General features: G+C 36.7%; 1 protein-coding gene across 6 annotated transcripts in view; it reads right to left on the reverse strand.

The window, feature by feature from the left end:
- Positions 1-16,884, reverse strand: part of tun (N-terminal glutamine amidase tungus) — a 402,893-nt gene that overhangs the window by 18,569 nt on the left and 367,440 nt on the right. The window contains exon 6 of one of the 6 annotated variants that reach the window (XM_089098729.1): positions 9,936-9,984. The exons of the other annotated variants lie outside the window; for them this stretch is intronic. Coding sequence (XP_088954855.1) covers positions 9,977-9,984 — 8 coding nt within the window. The 3' untranslated portion in view covers positions 9,936-9,976. The remainder of the gene's footprint in view (positions 1-9,935; positions 9,985-16,884) is intronic. 6 annotated transcript variants of the gene reach the window in all.

Here is a 16,884-nt window from a genome sequence, read left to right on the forward strand (position 1 = left end):
AAAAGCTTCTATAGTAGAATTTTGGAAAATTTGAGTTTGGGGGAAGTATTACAATTTTTTTTATAATTTCTGTATTGTGTATCCAAGAGGTGAATTCAAGAATGATATTTTGTCATTTTAAGATACGTACAAAAATGTATTTTACATAATTTTCTTACAAGAAACTAGAGTTTACGATTGAAAAAGCCTTATTAGCTCAGATTTTACGGAAATAGTTTTATTTTTCGATCCAAAAATAGACTTAAATTCCGCACTTGAACCAGAGAATTGTATTTCAATAATTTTCTTACATAAAAAACTAGAGTTTAGGATCAAAAACCCTTAATAGCTCAGGTTTTAAGGAAATAGGATGTCTGACAATAGATGTACGCAAATTCCTTTTCCTACATCTCCGAAGTTTTAATATACATTCTAAACGCTTGATACGCTAGCTTACTCTAAAAAATAATGAACTCGTAACAATGTAATATTTTTAATGAAATAATGCTATGTTGAATATTATTACAAAAATATACTATGATACATTATTAATATCAATGATTAACTTTGGACATTTTGAATCTGTTCCATAAAATAGTTCACCATGTTCTCTCTTGATATTGTAGTTATTGTCGTCTCTTAGTTCGTAATCAGTAGAATAATCATTATTCCATTTTGAATCATATACAATTTTTACTGGTGTCTCATGAACAGGCTCAATATGCTTTTCGTCTTTGCTATTATTTGATTCATTGACTGTTTGATCAATGCCAGTAATGTTTGCTGGTGCTTTGTTCTTCATCGTTTCATCTTTATATTCCGTAGTGATATTTTCTGACAATGCCATTTTTATTTCTCTTGCAATTTCACTGTCTATTAACACATTATTTTTACACAGGTAACAGTTTCGGCTCGTAAACAAGATATGGTTTACGATATTAGTAGCAGAGTATGCCTTTCTTTTATTAGTCTTCCGTTGAATACTAATACCCGAAAGCTGATGATTGGATGAATCCGTAGGTAAAGTGTTACTTGCAGCAGTACCAAGGAGTTGTCCTCTATCATAGAGAATTATTTTTATGTTAGCATTCTCTTTGAGTGCAATCATCTCTGGAGATCTCAATCTCGCATAACCACCATCATAAGAGTTGAATTTTTTCGGTATCCCAAAGAAATTTAATCCCTTACTGTCATGACACTGCATGCATACATTTCCAATAGTGCTACCACTTGTACTTGTTTCATAGTTTAAATACTTCTCCTTGTCGGCATTCAATGCTACAATAACCTTGTTATGAGAACACACTCTATTAAAATGTTCCATCTTCACTTTCTTTTTTTAAAAGATATGACTTATGTGTTTATCGTTCCACTGTGTAAAAAATACTGATTTAATACATGCAGTAGACTAGGTAGTGACGATAAGCGGTCATAGAATACCGGTGGGAAAGCCATATCGTGTCTCTGACCAATCATAGAGCACAATTGTTAGAACCTTAAGCATACTTTGACATTTAAGATAGATATAAAAATAAAAAAATAAATAAAGTTGAAAAATTTCAAAGTTAAAAAAAAAATGGTTTGTTTTTATGAAAAAAATATTGAACTATTAGTTAAGATTTTACGGATTTATTTTTATTTTTCAATCCAAAAAAGGAATTAAGTTTCACATTTGAACAAGAAAATTGTATTTTACATAATTTTCTTTCAAAAGACTAGAGTTTACAGTCAAAAACCATTATTAGCTCAGATTTTACAGGGGGAAGGGTTTTACGAGCTTCCACTAGGAGCATAAATTCTAGTATACTTGACTTATTGTATCGGAATACTATCACCTTAATTCTATGTATTTAGAGGTAATATCCAATGTCACAGCTAGGCAATAATCCTAGCGCGGGGAGTGGGAAGGGTCTTAGGAGCTTCCAGTAGGAGCATAAATTCTATTACACTTGACTTATTGTATCGGAATACTACCACCCTAATTCTATGTATTTAGAGGTAATATCCTGTGTCAGAGCTAAGAAATTATCCTAGTGCGGGTAGTGGGAAGGGTTTTATGAGCTTACACTAGGAGCATAAATTGTATTATACTTTACTGATTGTATCTAAATAATATCAAATTAATTCTCTGTATTTATAGGTAATATCCCGTGTCACAGCTTGGCAATAATCCTAGCGCGGGGAGTGGAAAGGGTTTTACGAGGTTCCACTAGGAGCATAAATTCTATTATACTTGACTTATTGCATCGGAATACTATCACCTTAATTCTCTGTATTTAGAGGTAATATCCATTGTCACAACTAGGCAATAATCCTAGCGCGGGGAGGTGGAAGGGTTTTACGAGCTTCCACTAGGAGCATAAACTCTATTATACTTGACTTATTTTATCGTAATACTACCACCTTAATTCTCTCTATTTAGAGGTAATATCCATTGTCAACGCTAGGCACTACTCCTAGTGCGGGGAGGGGGCATGGTTTTACGAGCTTGCACTAGGAGCATCAATTCTATTATACTTGACTGAGTGTATCGGAATACTAACACCTTAATTCTATGTATTTAGAGGTAATATCCATTGTCATAGCTAGGCAATAATCCTAGCGCGGGGAGGGGGAAGGGTTTTACGAGCTTCCACTAGGAGCATAAATTCTATTATACTTGACTTATTGTATCGGAATACTATCACCTTAATTCTATGTATTTAGAGGTAATATCCATTGTCACAGCTAGGCAATAATCCTAGCGCGAGGAGTGGGAAGGGTTTTACGAGGTTCCACTAGGAGCATAAATTCTATTATACTTGACTTATTGTATCGGAATACTATCACCTTAATTCTATGTATTTAGAGGTAATATCAAATATCACAGCTACGCAATAATCCTAGCGCAGGGAGGGGGACGGGTTTTAAGAGCTTCCACAAGGAGCATAAATTCTAGTATACTTGACTTATTGTAACGGAATACTATCACCTTAATTCTCTGAATTTAGAGATAATATCCATTGTCACAGCTAGGCAATAATCCTAGTGGGGGGAGTGGGAAGGGTTTTACGAGCTTCCACTAAGAGCATTAATTCTATTATACTTGACTTATTGTATCGGAATACTAACACATTAATTCTCTGTATTTAGAGGTAATATCCATTGTCATAGCTAGGCAATAATCCTAGCGCGGGGAGGGGAAGGGTTTTACGAGCTTCCACTAGGAGCATAAATTCTAGTATACTTGACTTATTGTATCGGAATACTATCACCTTAATTCTCTGTATTTAGATGTAATATCCATTGTCACATCTAGGCAATAATACTAGCGCGGGTGAGGGGGAAGGGTTTTACGAGCTTCCACTAGGAGCATCAATTCTATTATACTTGACTTATTGTATCGGAATACTATCACCTTAATTCTCTGTATTTAGAGGTAATATCCATTGTCATAGCTAGGCAATAATCCTAGCGCGGGGAGGGGAAGGGTTTTACGAGCTTCCACTAGGAGCATAAATTCTAGTATACTTGACTTATTGTATCGGAATACTATCACCTTAATTCTCTGTATTTAGAGGTAATATCCATTGTCACAGCTAGGCAATAATCCTAGTGCGGGAGAGGGGAAGGGTTTTACGAGGTTCCACTAGGAGCATAAATTCTATTATACTTGACTTATTGTATCGGAATACTATCACCTTAATTCTCTGTATTTAGAGTTAATATCCATTGTCACAGTAAGGAAATAATCCACGTGCGGGGAGGGGGAAGGGTTTTACGAGCTTCCAGAAGGAGCATAAAGTATAGTATTCTTGACTTTTTGTATCGGACTACTATCACCTTAATTCTATGTATTTAGTGGTAATATCCATTGTCACAGCTAGGCAATAATCCTCGCGTGGGGAGTGGGTAGGGCTTTATGAGCTTCCACTAGGAGAACCAATTCGATTATACTTGTCTTATTGTATCGGAATACTATCACATTAATTATCTGTATTTAGAGGTAATATCCATTGACAGAGCCAGGTAATAATCCTAGAGCGGTGAGGTGGAAGGGTTTTACGATTTTCCACTAGGAGAATAAATTCTAGTATACTTGACTTATTATATCGGAATACTATAACCTTAATTCTCTGTATTTAGAGGTAATATCCATTGTCACAGCTAGGCAATAATCCTAGTGCGGGAGAGGGGGAAGGGTTTTACGAGTTTCCACTAGGAGCATAAATTCTATTATACTAGACTTATTGTATCGAAATTCTATCACATTACTTTTCTGTATTTAGAGGGAGAGCCAGGCAATAATCCTAGCGCGGGGAGGGGGAAGGGCTTTACGAGCTTCCACTAGGAGCATAAATTCTATTATGCTTGAATTATTGTCTTGGAATACTATCACTTTCTCCCCCTCCCCTGCCCTCGGAAATGTCGGAACGAAGGGTCTCTGAGCCTTCCCCTTGATGCAGATGTTTTCCCTCCAAAATTGACCCCTCCCTGCCCTCAGAAATGGGGGAACAAAGGGAACGTTAGATCCTATTTTAAATTGACAATACTTATCAAACATCACTAGTGTATTATACAGATCACATATCTCATTACCCCTTTTTAAATGTTAATCAAATAATTCTGATTATAGTGTCCAGTTTTTTGTCTGCTTTTCAAAATGTTCGTATTTGTTTAGAATGAAGTGTTTTTTATAGCAGATTCCCCCCGTGCAACTGAATCCCCCATGTAACTGAACCCCTGTATAACCGCAACCCCGTACAACTGAATCTCCGTGCTACTCGACCCCATTTAACTAATCCCCGTGTAACTGAATCCGCATGTAACTGAACCCTCGTGCAAGTCAACCCTCGTCCAACTCAACTCCCTCAAAACACTTTTCAGCCATTTCTTGTTAAATTTTTTTATTTCTAAACTATCTAAAATTGACAACACTGTGCAAATCATCACTTGTGTATTATACAGTACACATTCATTCCATCTCCTCCAAAACACCTTTCAGTCATTTCTTGTTAAAATTATCCAATCCTTAATTACCCCTTTTTTCTCCACCTTCAAATGTTGCTTTAGTACCTACGCAATTAGATCGCCCAGTTAACACTAAGATGTAAATTGAGTAAGCCTCTCGCAATAACGAACCAAACCAGATTATACCCACTTAACCAGATCAAAAAATAGCAGTCACAATAACTTGATTAGTAATTGGATTCAGATATACTATGAACGGACTTTCAGTCCTACATTCACGGGTTTCTGCAAAGTGCTATGGGCTTCATTAAAAAAATACCAGTTTAAAAAAAAATAAAAAATAAACATGTATCCATGAGTTTGACCTCCAAAAAATGGGTGTCACAATAGAAAACCTGTCTGCCAAGCCATGTATCGTTCATTGTAATAGGTGACTGACCGGTGGTAACCCAATGTACCGGTTAAACTACACACATACCCATGCCTCAGGCGTAGGGTTCAAATATATAGATGCATTACTGCTACTGTATCTCTCCATTTGATTCTCTGAATCCATTAGCACGTTTGCTAATAGTCTATGTGCCTCTGGGCAACCAACAACTTTTTGGAATCCAAGCTCGTTATCTCCAAAAAGTCCGGTGTCTAGCTTGAGAAAAATAGCATATTCAAATATTTTACTAAAAAATGCACGATACACTAATAATTGTAAATCTGTAAAATTTACAATCATTGGGATTTTTCCCTTTCTTCGCAACCGATGTTATAATTCCTTTTAGGAAACTGTCGGGAACAATGCCCCTAGTGACGCACATCTGGAATAGACGTTGCAGATGAGAATAGAAGCTATCAGGTAAGTTTTGAAAGTACATTATTGAAAGGCCGTCAGCGTCTATCCCGTTCTTACCTTTAGACAGAGCATTTCTTACGGTGGTTTTAACCTGTTTTAGCGATATGGCGACAACGTAATCCTGTCCTGAAAAACGTCCAAGCCAGCTAGTAACCTTCTGCTCATAATATTTGCTTATGGCAAGATTTTCAGTCCCGTAAACTGATGTGTAATAAGAATTTCAATCATCCATAGTCAGAGAAGAACTAGGTGAACTTCCATCAGTTCGGATTATATTTTGCCTCGATGTCTTATTTCCGGTGAAATGTTGTCCGATAATACGGTATTTTTTCAGCTCAGCCTTATATTTCCGTTTAGTTTTCCATTTCAACTCAAAAAAATCCCATATTCGGGTCTTCCACATGCAATCCAAATGCTCAGCCACATTTTTGGGCGTTGCTTTGCTGTCTGAAGCTCAACAGACTTGGACAGACTCTCGGTTTTTCTGTGCCAATCTTGACACTCCTAGTAGGGACTGCTGTTACTTCAGCCACTTTCATGGCATAAACAATCTGATAGCAATAAGTATTGAGATCAATCATGGCAGATGCTTCAGGAAGACTGGAGCATAGTAAGTGGAATGGCACTTTGATGCAAGAAAGAATTGAGTAGACAGTGGCCATATGCAAATCAGCATCGCATTTATTCCAATTCTTCTTCTGCATCCACCTTCTTGTCTTTCGAATATATATATATATATATATATATATATATATATATATATATATATATATATATATATATATATATATATATATATATATATATATATATATATATATATATATATATATATATATATATATATAAAACTTAAAATTACAATATTCATTATATTTGCCATCTACATAACACCTCTAGGAATGGATAGCCTAGAAAAAGCAGCATTCTTTGGTGCGGAACGCTGCATAATCTGAGGATTTACAATTAAACCGAAAGTTTTTCTTTATATTTTCTTTCCAAACGTTCTAGTCAGGGACAAAATAGTATTAAAAGAGAGTATTATGACGTAAGGGGAAATTTGTTTTAATGTAGCGCTGGAATTACCCCTTTTTCGTCTTTTAAAAAAAGTAAGACTGACTGGATGACAGCAGAGCGAGAAGCGACCGCAAATGCTAATCAAGGAGGCACACTTGTGCCTCTATAAAGAGGCGACCCACCACAATGTTAAGCGATTTCAGGTCCTAGAGGTCGCAGAGAGACGGCGGTAATCGCATTTTGTAGCCCCAGCTCAAACTAAGAAACTTGCAAAATTTCATCCTCCTCCGACTTTATCTTCATGGGGTAAACTGGGCCGGAAGTTTGGACCCTCCCACCACAGCCCCCCTTTAACGGTGTCCGATAGGGCTGAAATTTAGAAGTTAAGCTTTCCTAGGGACCGGGAGCTTATCCTCGAAATTTCAGCTCAATCCGATCACTCCTTCTGTTTTCAAAAAACCAAATATAGCCACTTAAACTTCATTTCTTTTTTTTTTTCTTAGCCACGCCTACAGGCCACAGTTGGCAACGGATCCGGTTGAATGAGGACTCATTTGAAGCAGAATTGGACCTGTTAGGGCCTTTTGATATTTTCAGACCGAAAAAATTATCCCCCGAATTTACATTTACGAAAAACCTTGTTTTCCTATATTAGCCCATGTTAATTTTTCCGACCACAACCCCCCTTTAACGTTGTCTGATCGGGCTGAAATTTGAAGGATAATCTTTCCTGGGGCCTGAGAGCTTATCCTCGAAATTTCAGCTCAATCTGATCACTCCTTTCAAAGGCTGTGCCCTCCTCAACGCCTCGCTCTTTACGCTAAAGTTTTTATTGTTTAAAAAAAGAGTTGTGAGAAAGTCAAACTTTAGCGTAAAGAGCGAGGCGTTGAGGAGGGCACAGCCTCTTTCATATACGGAATAATTTCTGTTCGTTTTAAGATTTAATGTCGCTCCTTACTTTCAGTTTAAAAAACTTTTTTTTATTTAAAGGCTGCGAAAGCGGGGGTTTGGGGGCGGCAGCCCCCCAACTGTGCCTCCTAATCCCTGTACGTTTTAAGGTTCGACCTTGTAACTCAGCCTCTTTAACTCTTTAGAAAACATAGTTTTTTTCAAATAATTTTATCATTAAGATCTCTAAAGGGGAACAATGCTATTGCTACAGGCCCTTAATATGTATTAACATATGAACTTAGTAATACATACATATTAATACATGGATACATAAAGAGAAAAATAGGGGCGACGGCAGTAAGCGAGAGATGAAACACAGCACTAACTATGCCTTTTTGGTTTGGAAAATTTATTATTATTACAACGGTAGAACAGTTGCTACTAACCAAAGTTCGAAGCAGGCCGTTTACATGCGCGGCTTTCGTAATTTTCCCTGGATTTATTTTGAAAGTTCTTTTTCCTTGCTTACTCCAGTCTTATTTCTACTATCGGATATCAACTTTTCCTTATTTCTTGAAACGTTATTCAGGAAGATAATCACTTGGCAACTATTAGTTGCCAACAGTGGCCTGAACTGGGGAGGGGGAAGGGAGGCCTCTACCCTGCACGTTGTTTACCCTTCCTAGATTAAAAAAAAAAAATCTTTTTTGGCGCCTTTGTCATCGAAACCTGCAATTTTGGTATTTAATAGTAAAAATAGAAAAAAAATACCACCCGCTAATAGACGTTGGACCATAAATTTTGCCCCCCCCCCCTAAATTTTCTTGAGTTGAAACCACTCGCAACTAGCAGTCATTTAGTTTAGTGTTGCTTTATACTCTTTCAAGCAAATTCTTAGTTTTTTGTCAACTCCACGGTGATCCTTGGTATTTCTCCATCCTCTGTCTCTGTTCAATCTAACTACAATCTTAGTAAAACAAATTTATCACATTCGAACTCCCTTCTCCTTTCCATAAGCTTAGAATATAGTCCTAGAACAGCGTGCAATGTTGTTTGTCATGTGTCACCTCAGGTTTCCTGAATATTTATAGTTAAAGATTTTCTGACTTGATTTATAGTTTATTTTCGTCACCTTAGGATGGGCACAAGGCTGTATTCAGGCGGTTAGGGGGATTGAACCCCCCACCACCGAAATATTCATTCTTTCCTAAAACGTAACAAAAATAAATATAAACAAATTTTTTTAATCTTGGATACAGCTCTGGGTGGGCATACCCACGGTAGGCTGGAGCCTGTATGGTTTCTTACTAAGTATTTTTATCCTAAAATATTCTTCAAAAGATTACTACTAACTACTAACAACTCACCGCAGCACCAAGCCGCCTGAGACCAACACAGCTACGCATGCTCCTCCTCCATCCGAGTTTATTCAAAGACCCTCTTTACACCATCCCAGAAAGTTCCTGTTTCCTTGGAATCTTTCTTTATGGCATCCTCCCACCTCAGACGAAGACGACCTGCTTTTCGTTTAGCCATAGACGGTTGGCCGAAAAGGACAATCTTCGGCAATATGTTATCCTTCATCCACAGAACGTGCCCTAGCCATCTCAACCTTGCTTTCATTATACCCCTAGAAGGCGGGATTGAACCATGTTTTTCGTACTGCCTACTGCTTGAAATATGATCAGTCAGCCGGGTACCCAGAACAATCCGTAGGCAATTTCTCTGGAAAACATCTTGCAAATCTTCATCGAATTTTGGAGTGCCCATGCTTCAGAGCCATATTTGACCACTGTCGTATTCTGTTACAAGTCATTCAATATTTGATGGAGCATTTGTCGTGTCATGTGTCTGTTTACATACAAATCTTTTAGGATACATGGTATATTATCTGATCTTTGTCCTCCCATGCCCTTTGGACAAGGGAATAATCAAGAGAATCCAGAAGGTTGAAATAATAGCACTTTTTCAGCTGCGGAATATTTCCAGTTAAAAAAGATCAAAACGCGTACAGATGGCCCCTAGAAAATGTTTGCCCTTTTTTCACTTTTCCCCTCAAAATAAGTAACTAAATAAAATAGAAAAGTTAATGTTAAAATGAAAAGGTTGGTATCTTACTAGAGGAAAAGACTCGGGAATGGCCAAGTGGAATTGGTATTGTGACAAATAAGAAGCTAGCAACCTAACTCTACTCCAAACCTCTTTTTCAGCTGTAAAAGCTGTTAAAACAAACAAACATATTTAAACTCACCTGAGAATTTCAAAATTCCAAAGCGAAAAGCTTTAACTTTTTCATTCACCTAGAAAGCAACAACAAGCAATTAAGGAGTTGAAGTAGCAACTTTTTAACGTACATTTTTGTTGAAAGGGGTTCAGAGTGGCCCATTTCTCAAAGGAGGAAAAAACTCATGTATCTTGTTTGTATCATAAAACAAGCTATTGCATACTTTTTTAAGCGTCTTCTAGAAAGAGTTGGTATAATAAATTGATGTTTGAAATGACTCTTGCCTCAAAATATGTCTCTTGCGATGCATACAAATCAGCAACTTAGAATAAATAAACAATACATTTTAAAGTAGCTTGTAGCTTCAAGCTTTATTCTAAGGAAACCCTTCCTAAAAAAAATTTAAACCGAGGAGAGCTATTCCAAAAGTAAAGTAAAGATTATGTTTAGCCAACAAAAATGTTTATCTGCTATCTTGCAAAACGACCAACAATTGGTTGACAGTTTCTTAACAAGCAAACCTGTTTGTAAATATTTTTCCTTGAAAATTTTTATTTTATATATGGGGGAACTAGATGCTCTGCCAAAGCGACGGCAACAACAATACTACTATCTGCTGTCAAAACTTGATAGTTATATATATATATATATATATATATATATATATATATATATATATATATATATATATATATATATATATATATATATATATATATATATATATATATATATATATATATATATATATATATATATATATATATATATATATATATATATATATATATATATATATATATATATATATATATAGTACCGGGAATCCGCGGCTTCGCGTCCGGGCCCAGGCACTCGGCAGGCTTCTATTTATGGATTCACTTTGTCACTTGTCTTCTAAACGCAGACAATTTGAGCCTTTTCATGATGTCATGACGTCTAAATAGACCTTAAATTAGAAGTAGGCATAATGGCTTTGTAAAATTACGTTGTTTTTTTTTGTTGTACCTTTAACTTTTGCCTCGGCTTGTCTTTTGTCATTATGACAGACATATCGCCGAGAGTTGTTTCTTTCAATTGTCCAGATGGTGGGAAAAAAACTTCTTTTTCTTCCAATGATTTATCTAGTCCAGGTTTTTGATTTTCAAAGTTATGGTAGGCATTGATGACCACCTTTGTTTCTTTTAATTGTTCAGGTGGTGGGACAAAAACCTCTTCTTTTGCCTCGGCTTGTCTTTTGTCATTATGCAAGACGTATCACAAAACCTTTGTTTCTTTTGATTGTTCAGGTGGTGGTACAACAACTTCTTTTTTTTCCAAAGAGTTATCTAGTTCAGATTTTCGATTTTCAACGGTAAAGTAGACATTGATGACCTTATCCATGTCAAAGCCCAACACCCAATCATCGTTGCTATCATTTTCAATTTGTTTGGTTAGTTTTACCTCGGCTTGTCTTTTGCCATTATGAAATACATATCGCCAAACCTTTGCTTTTGTTTTAACAAAAGGTATGGTAGGCATTTATGGCCTTATCCATGTCAAAATCCCAAACCCAATCATCATCGCTATAATTTCCAATTTTTACACGTTTCGATTCTCGCTGTCCAGGTTGATTTTCATTGACTCGCTCACGCGCACGGTGTCGCATGTCTTCTGACCGCATGTGTATTAGCTCTTCATTTTCATTTTTGACACGCTCTAATTGATGTTTTCTCATATTTTCTAACCGCCCGTATCTTTGCTCTTCATTTTCATTTTTGAAACGTTGTTGGATTTTGATTGCTTCAGACAATTTAGCAATGGCCTTTGCTTTAGCTACCCATAAAGGTGTTGTCGCAATTGCTGGTGCAAATTTTCGGTTTTTAGGCCTTACAACAGCTGTTATATTATATAAAAAAAACTGATGTGTTGGATACTTAACAATCTTATTTATGCTATGCATGACATCATATGAGAAAATGCATATTTGATGTCATATATGATGTCATAAGAAATGCTTATATGATTTACTAACACAGTGCATGATGTTATTTGCAAAAACCATTAATTAAGGCTCTTAACGAATTTTCTCAGACTTCTGACCTATCTAGATCGCTTTTTTTATACGAGAATATCCCAAGATACTAATTTTCCCGATTAAATATGAAGTAATTTTTGGAAAAAAAACAACAAAAATATACAATTATTGCTCATTTATAAAGATAGTATATATACATTTATAGTACCGAGAGCCCGGCGGCTTCGCCATCCGGTCCCGGTACTCGGCACGTGGCAGGCTTCAATATATGGACTCTCACTGACGCCTGTCTTCGAAACGCAGACAATTTGAGCCTTTTGTTGATATAAAGAAGTCCAAATGGAGCTTAAATAAGAAGTAGTGCCTTTGTAAAATTACGTTTTTTTTAGACCTTTAACTTTTGCCTCCACTTGTCTTTTGTCATTATGAAACACATATCGCCAAACCTTTGTTTCTTTTAATTGTTCAGGTGGTGGGACAAAAACATCTTCTTTTGCCTTGGCTTGTCTTTTGTCATTATGAAAGACATATCGCCGATCCTTTGTTTCTTTTAATCGCTCAGGTGGAGGAACAAAAACTTCTTTTTCTTCCAACGATTTATCTAGTCCAGGTTTTTGATTTTCAAAAGTATTGTAGGCATTCGTGACCTTATCCATGTCAAAATCCAAAACCTAATAATCATCGCTAGTATTTTCAATTTGTTTGGTTTGTTGTACCTCGGCTTGTCTTTCGTCATTATGAAAAACATATAGCCGAACCTTTGTTTTTTCACAAAGGTATGGTAGGCATTGATCATCAAAAAAGAAATATCACCTAACAATAAGACGTTTCATTGGTAGTTGTGAGGGCTTCCTTCTACACTTCATTATATGTTCTTCTTTCATTTTCAGGTGGCAGCAGAACTTTTAAGCTAGGTTGTCTTTTCACACGAGAAAATACAAGGTATAACATTTCATGATTAAAAACTGGAATACTAAGGTCGGAGCCAACAAATTAAAAAGTTTGCCCTTGCGACTTATGTATGGTCATGGCAAATTCGGGTCAAACTGGAAATTGATGTCATTGAAAAGTACAATCAAGTTGACCTCTACTAGAGTTCTGGATATGTGGACTTCTTTTCTTGATTTTCCCCCTGTAATTATATTACATTTATATTACATGTAATAATATAAATATAATATATATCTAATTACAATACACCGTAATTATATTACATTATATTATATTCCCCCTGTAGTATATTCGCCTTAATTATGTTGTTACATAACTCATTAACAATAAGATGGGTCCCATTACACATCCCTTCTGAAATATCTAAGTTACGCAAAAGCATAAGTATCGTATTTTTCTTTATTTTTAAGTCATGTTGTGGTAAATCTGCTGTGTTAATTGAATTGGGAAACTCTGGAGTAAATTAATTTCCTCCCTTTTCTTTATCTTTTACAGAATCGTAACTTTTATACGATTTGTATTCTCCTGGAAGGCGATCGACAATTTTTGCATATATTTTACCAACTTCTTTATTGAGTAAAGCTAAAATAACTCGATCCTTCATTAAATCGAAACTTTGTTTAGACAAATCTTCTCCAAATACTTCCTCAATTAAATTGCCAGTGGAAATTATGTCTACCGGTAATTTAATTTCATTACGGTCAGTTTTAGGAAGATTTCATTTCCCAGTTTGAAGATGTACTTTGCAAATGCTTTCTGTTCTGGATCGACCCGCATATTTTTCTCAAAGAAAATATGTTTGAAATTCTTTCAAAGATGACTTTTTATCGATAAATCGAGTGTTTCACTGTTTGATCGAGTAACCGCAACAACTGATCCATATTTTCTAAGCCCTATTTGGGAAGCATGGGTGCTTTGCCAATTAGGAAAACATCTACTTGGGCTAATTTTAAAGCTTTGCTTGACCCAGGTCTTATGCAGGAAAAAGAATCTGAGGAAAGTAGAACTTTCACGCTATTTTCCTTGCAGAAGCCGATAGATACTATCTCCAGTAACAGCTAACTCACTAGAATTTATAAATTCCAAGGTTTGGTCATGTTCGTAGGCCTCAATGCTGTCCATGCCGTATCGTTCCACCCAAAAACATAAATTTCGTCCTTTTATTCCCATCATATTTAACTTCGATGCAATAATACGATAAGCACGCTTTACTGCAAGATCTTCAGATAAATTATTTGGTCTTGCATGCAAAATAAAATCCTCTGCTACCAGATTTTTGAATCTTTCCCAGAAACCTTTAGGATCTATGAGATTACTATAAACAAGAATCTTTCCGAAGAGTATTTGAATTACAGAAGGCATTTTGGACAGTGCTGATTTTTCTAGGACGTCAAACCTTCGTTCATCGTCGAATTCAAGGCCATGCATGCTTTTTTGTATGTGGAATATGCAGCGTTATCAACTGTTTTGAGATCTTAAAAAAAACAAAAAAAACTTTGAAGCTTAGTAGATATCGTTGTTAGAAATCGGACAAAGCATACAATTAAAAAAAAACTTCTTTTTTCTGTTTTTCTTTCATATTTATAAGTCGGCATGTCGTCAGGAAAAATCAAGCAGGTTATGGTAACGAACTGTCAGCAAGGAGCAACTCGACCCAATAGTAACCGAAACCGTAATAAAATGAATTTTGATAACAATTAATACATTCCTCGATAAATAACCCCTCGAAGGCCAATATTAAAAAAAAGTTTTTGCAGTAGACATCAAGATATGGCTAATTGAAGGAAAAAACCAAGACAGATAGTCCGAGTAATTGAGAGGCAAAAATGTTTAAATGGCACGGGTAAATGGTGGGAGTAAGTATGAGCCTTTTATTGGACAAGTACTTGTGTGTGACACGTCTTCAATTGGAATAAGGCCATGCAAGGGCCCTGGGTCCAAGCTGCCAGCCGTAGCGAGTGAGGTAAGTGGAGGGAGGCGACAAAATACTTTGCTAGTTTATCGATTACGGTGGGGACCTAACTCCTCCCTGCTCAATATATCATAGGCAGCGCGCTAGCGCTGCCTAAGTAACGAACGATGTGGCCACAATATGTTTTTGGTTTCTCCATACCCGGGCACTTCGTATCGAAGGAGTCGTCGTAGAAACTTCGAAAAGGGCTCATTCGATTGGAAATTGGAGTGGCTAGTGCCCTTTTTAATAGTCGAAAGTGATTGGAGGGCAACTAGCCCCCCCCCACGCCCATCATTCCCCCAAACACATCCAATCAAAATTTTGAGATAGCGATTTTGTTCAGCGTAGTTGATTTCCAGATAGAAAATATGTTTTTTTAGGAGGACACTCCCCCACAACCCTCAGGGCAAGTGTTTTAAGTTATGCCCTGGGGCATATAAAGTTTTTATAGAAGGCGTTGTCGTAGGTACTTCAAAACAGGTTCATTCGATTGGAAATTCAAAGGGCTAGTGCCCTTTTTAATAGTCGAAAGTGAATGGAGAGCAACTAGGCCCCCCTCCCACACCCATCATTACCCCAAAGACATCCAATAAAAATTTTTAGATGGCCATATTGTTCAGGGTAGTTGATTTCCAGATAGAAAACATATTTTTCAGGAGGACAATCCCCCACCACCCTCAGGGCAAGAATTTTAAGTTATGCCCTTGGGGCATATAAGGTTTTTATTGAAATCTTTGTCGTAGAAGCTTGAAAAAGGGCTCATTCGATTTGAAATTCAAAGGACTAGTACCCTTTTTAATAGTCGAAAGTGATTTGAGGGCAATTAACCCCCCTCTCACGTCCACCTTTTCCCCAAACACATCCAATCAAAATTTTTAGATAGCCTTTTTATTCAACCTAGTTGAAAGTTTTGGAAATTAGGTCTTTAAGGATGAAAACCCCTCCCCCCACAACCCTCAGGGCAAGGGTTGTTAGTTATGCCCTTGGGGCATGCAAGGTTTTAACTGAAAGTGTTGTCGTAGAAACTTCAAAAGGGCTCATTCAATTAGATATTGAAAGGGCTAGTGCCTTTTTTAATAGTTGAAAGTGATTGGATAGCGACTAACGCCCCTCTCACGCCCACCATTTTCCCAGACACATCGAATAAAAAATTTTGAGATATCCATTTTGTTCAACGTAGTTGAAAGTTCTGGAAATTTTGTCTTTTAAGAAGATAACCCCCTCAGAGCCCTCAGTGCAAGGGTTGTCAGTTATGCCCTGGGGGCAGATAAAGTTTTTATTGAAAGCATTGTCCTTTATACTTCAAAATAGCTCATTCAATTGGAAATTGAAAGGGCTACTGCCTTTTTTAATAGTTGAAAGCAATTGGATGGAAACTACCACCCCTCTCACGCCCGCCATTTTCCCAAACATGTCCAATCAAAATTTTGAGATATCCATTTTGTACAACGTAGTTGAAAGTTCTGGAAACTACGTCTTTTAGGATGATAACCCCCTCAGAGCCCTCAGTGCAAGGGTTGTAAGTTATGCCCTGGGGGCATATAAGGTTTATATAGAAAGTTGTTGTATATGATTTATAGAATAGATTTTAGTCTTCCTCAAATCCAATTTTTATTTACAAGATATTCTACCTATTCATGAGGTAGAAACTTTGCGAGTCACTGGCTGGGCGCTGGTCTTATTCATCATAGGCAGCGCGCTAGCGCTGCCTAAGTAAAGAACGATGTGGGCACAATGTGTTGTTTTTTGGTTCTTTATACCCGGGCACTTCTTATCGAAGGAGTTGTCGTAGAAAATTCGAAAAAGGCTCATTCGATTGGAAATTGGAGTGGCTAGTGCCCTTTTTAATAGTCGAAAGTGATTGGAGGGTAACTAGCCCCCCTCCCACGCCCATCATTCCCCCAAACACATCCAATAAAAATTTTTAGATAACCATTTTGTTCAGCGTAGTTGATTTCCAGATAAAAATATGTTTTTGAGGAGGAAACTCCCCACAACCCTCAGGGCAAGGGTATTAAGTTATGCCCTGGGGGCATATAACGTTTTTATAGAAG

This window comes from Artemia sp. Qi Xiang Cuo, chromosome 13 (genome assembly GCF_049724085.1).
Source record: "Artemia sp. Qi Xiang Cuo chromosome 13, ASM4972408v1, whole genome shotgun sequence".
Lineage (NCBI taxonomy): Eukaryota > Metazoa > Arthropoda > Branchiopoda > Anostraca > Artemiidae > Artemia > Artemia sp. Qi Xiang Cuo.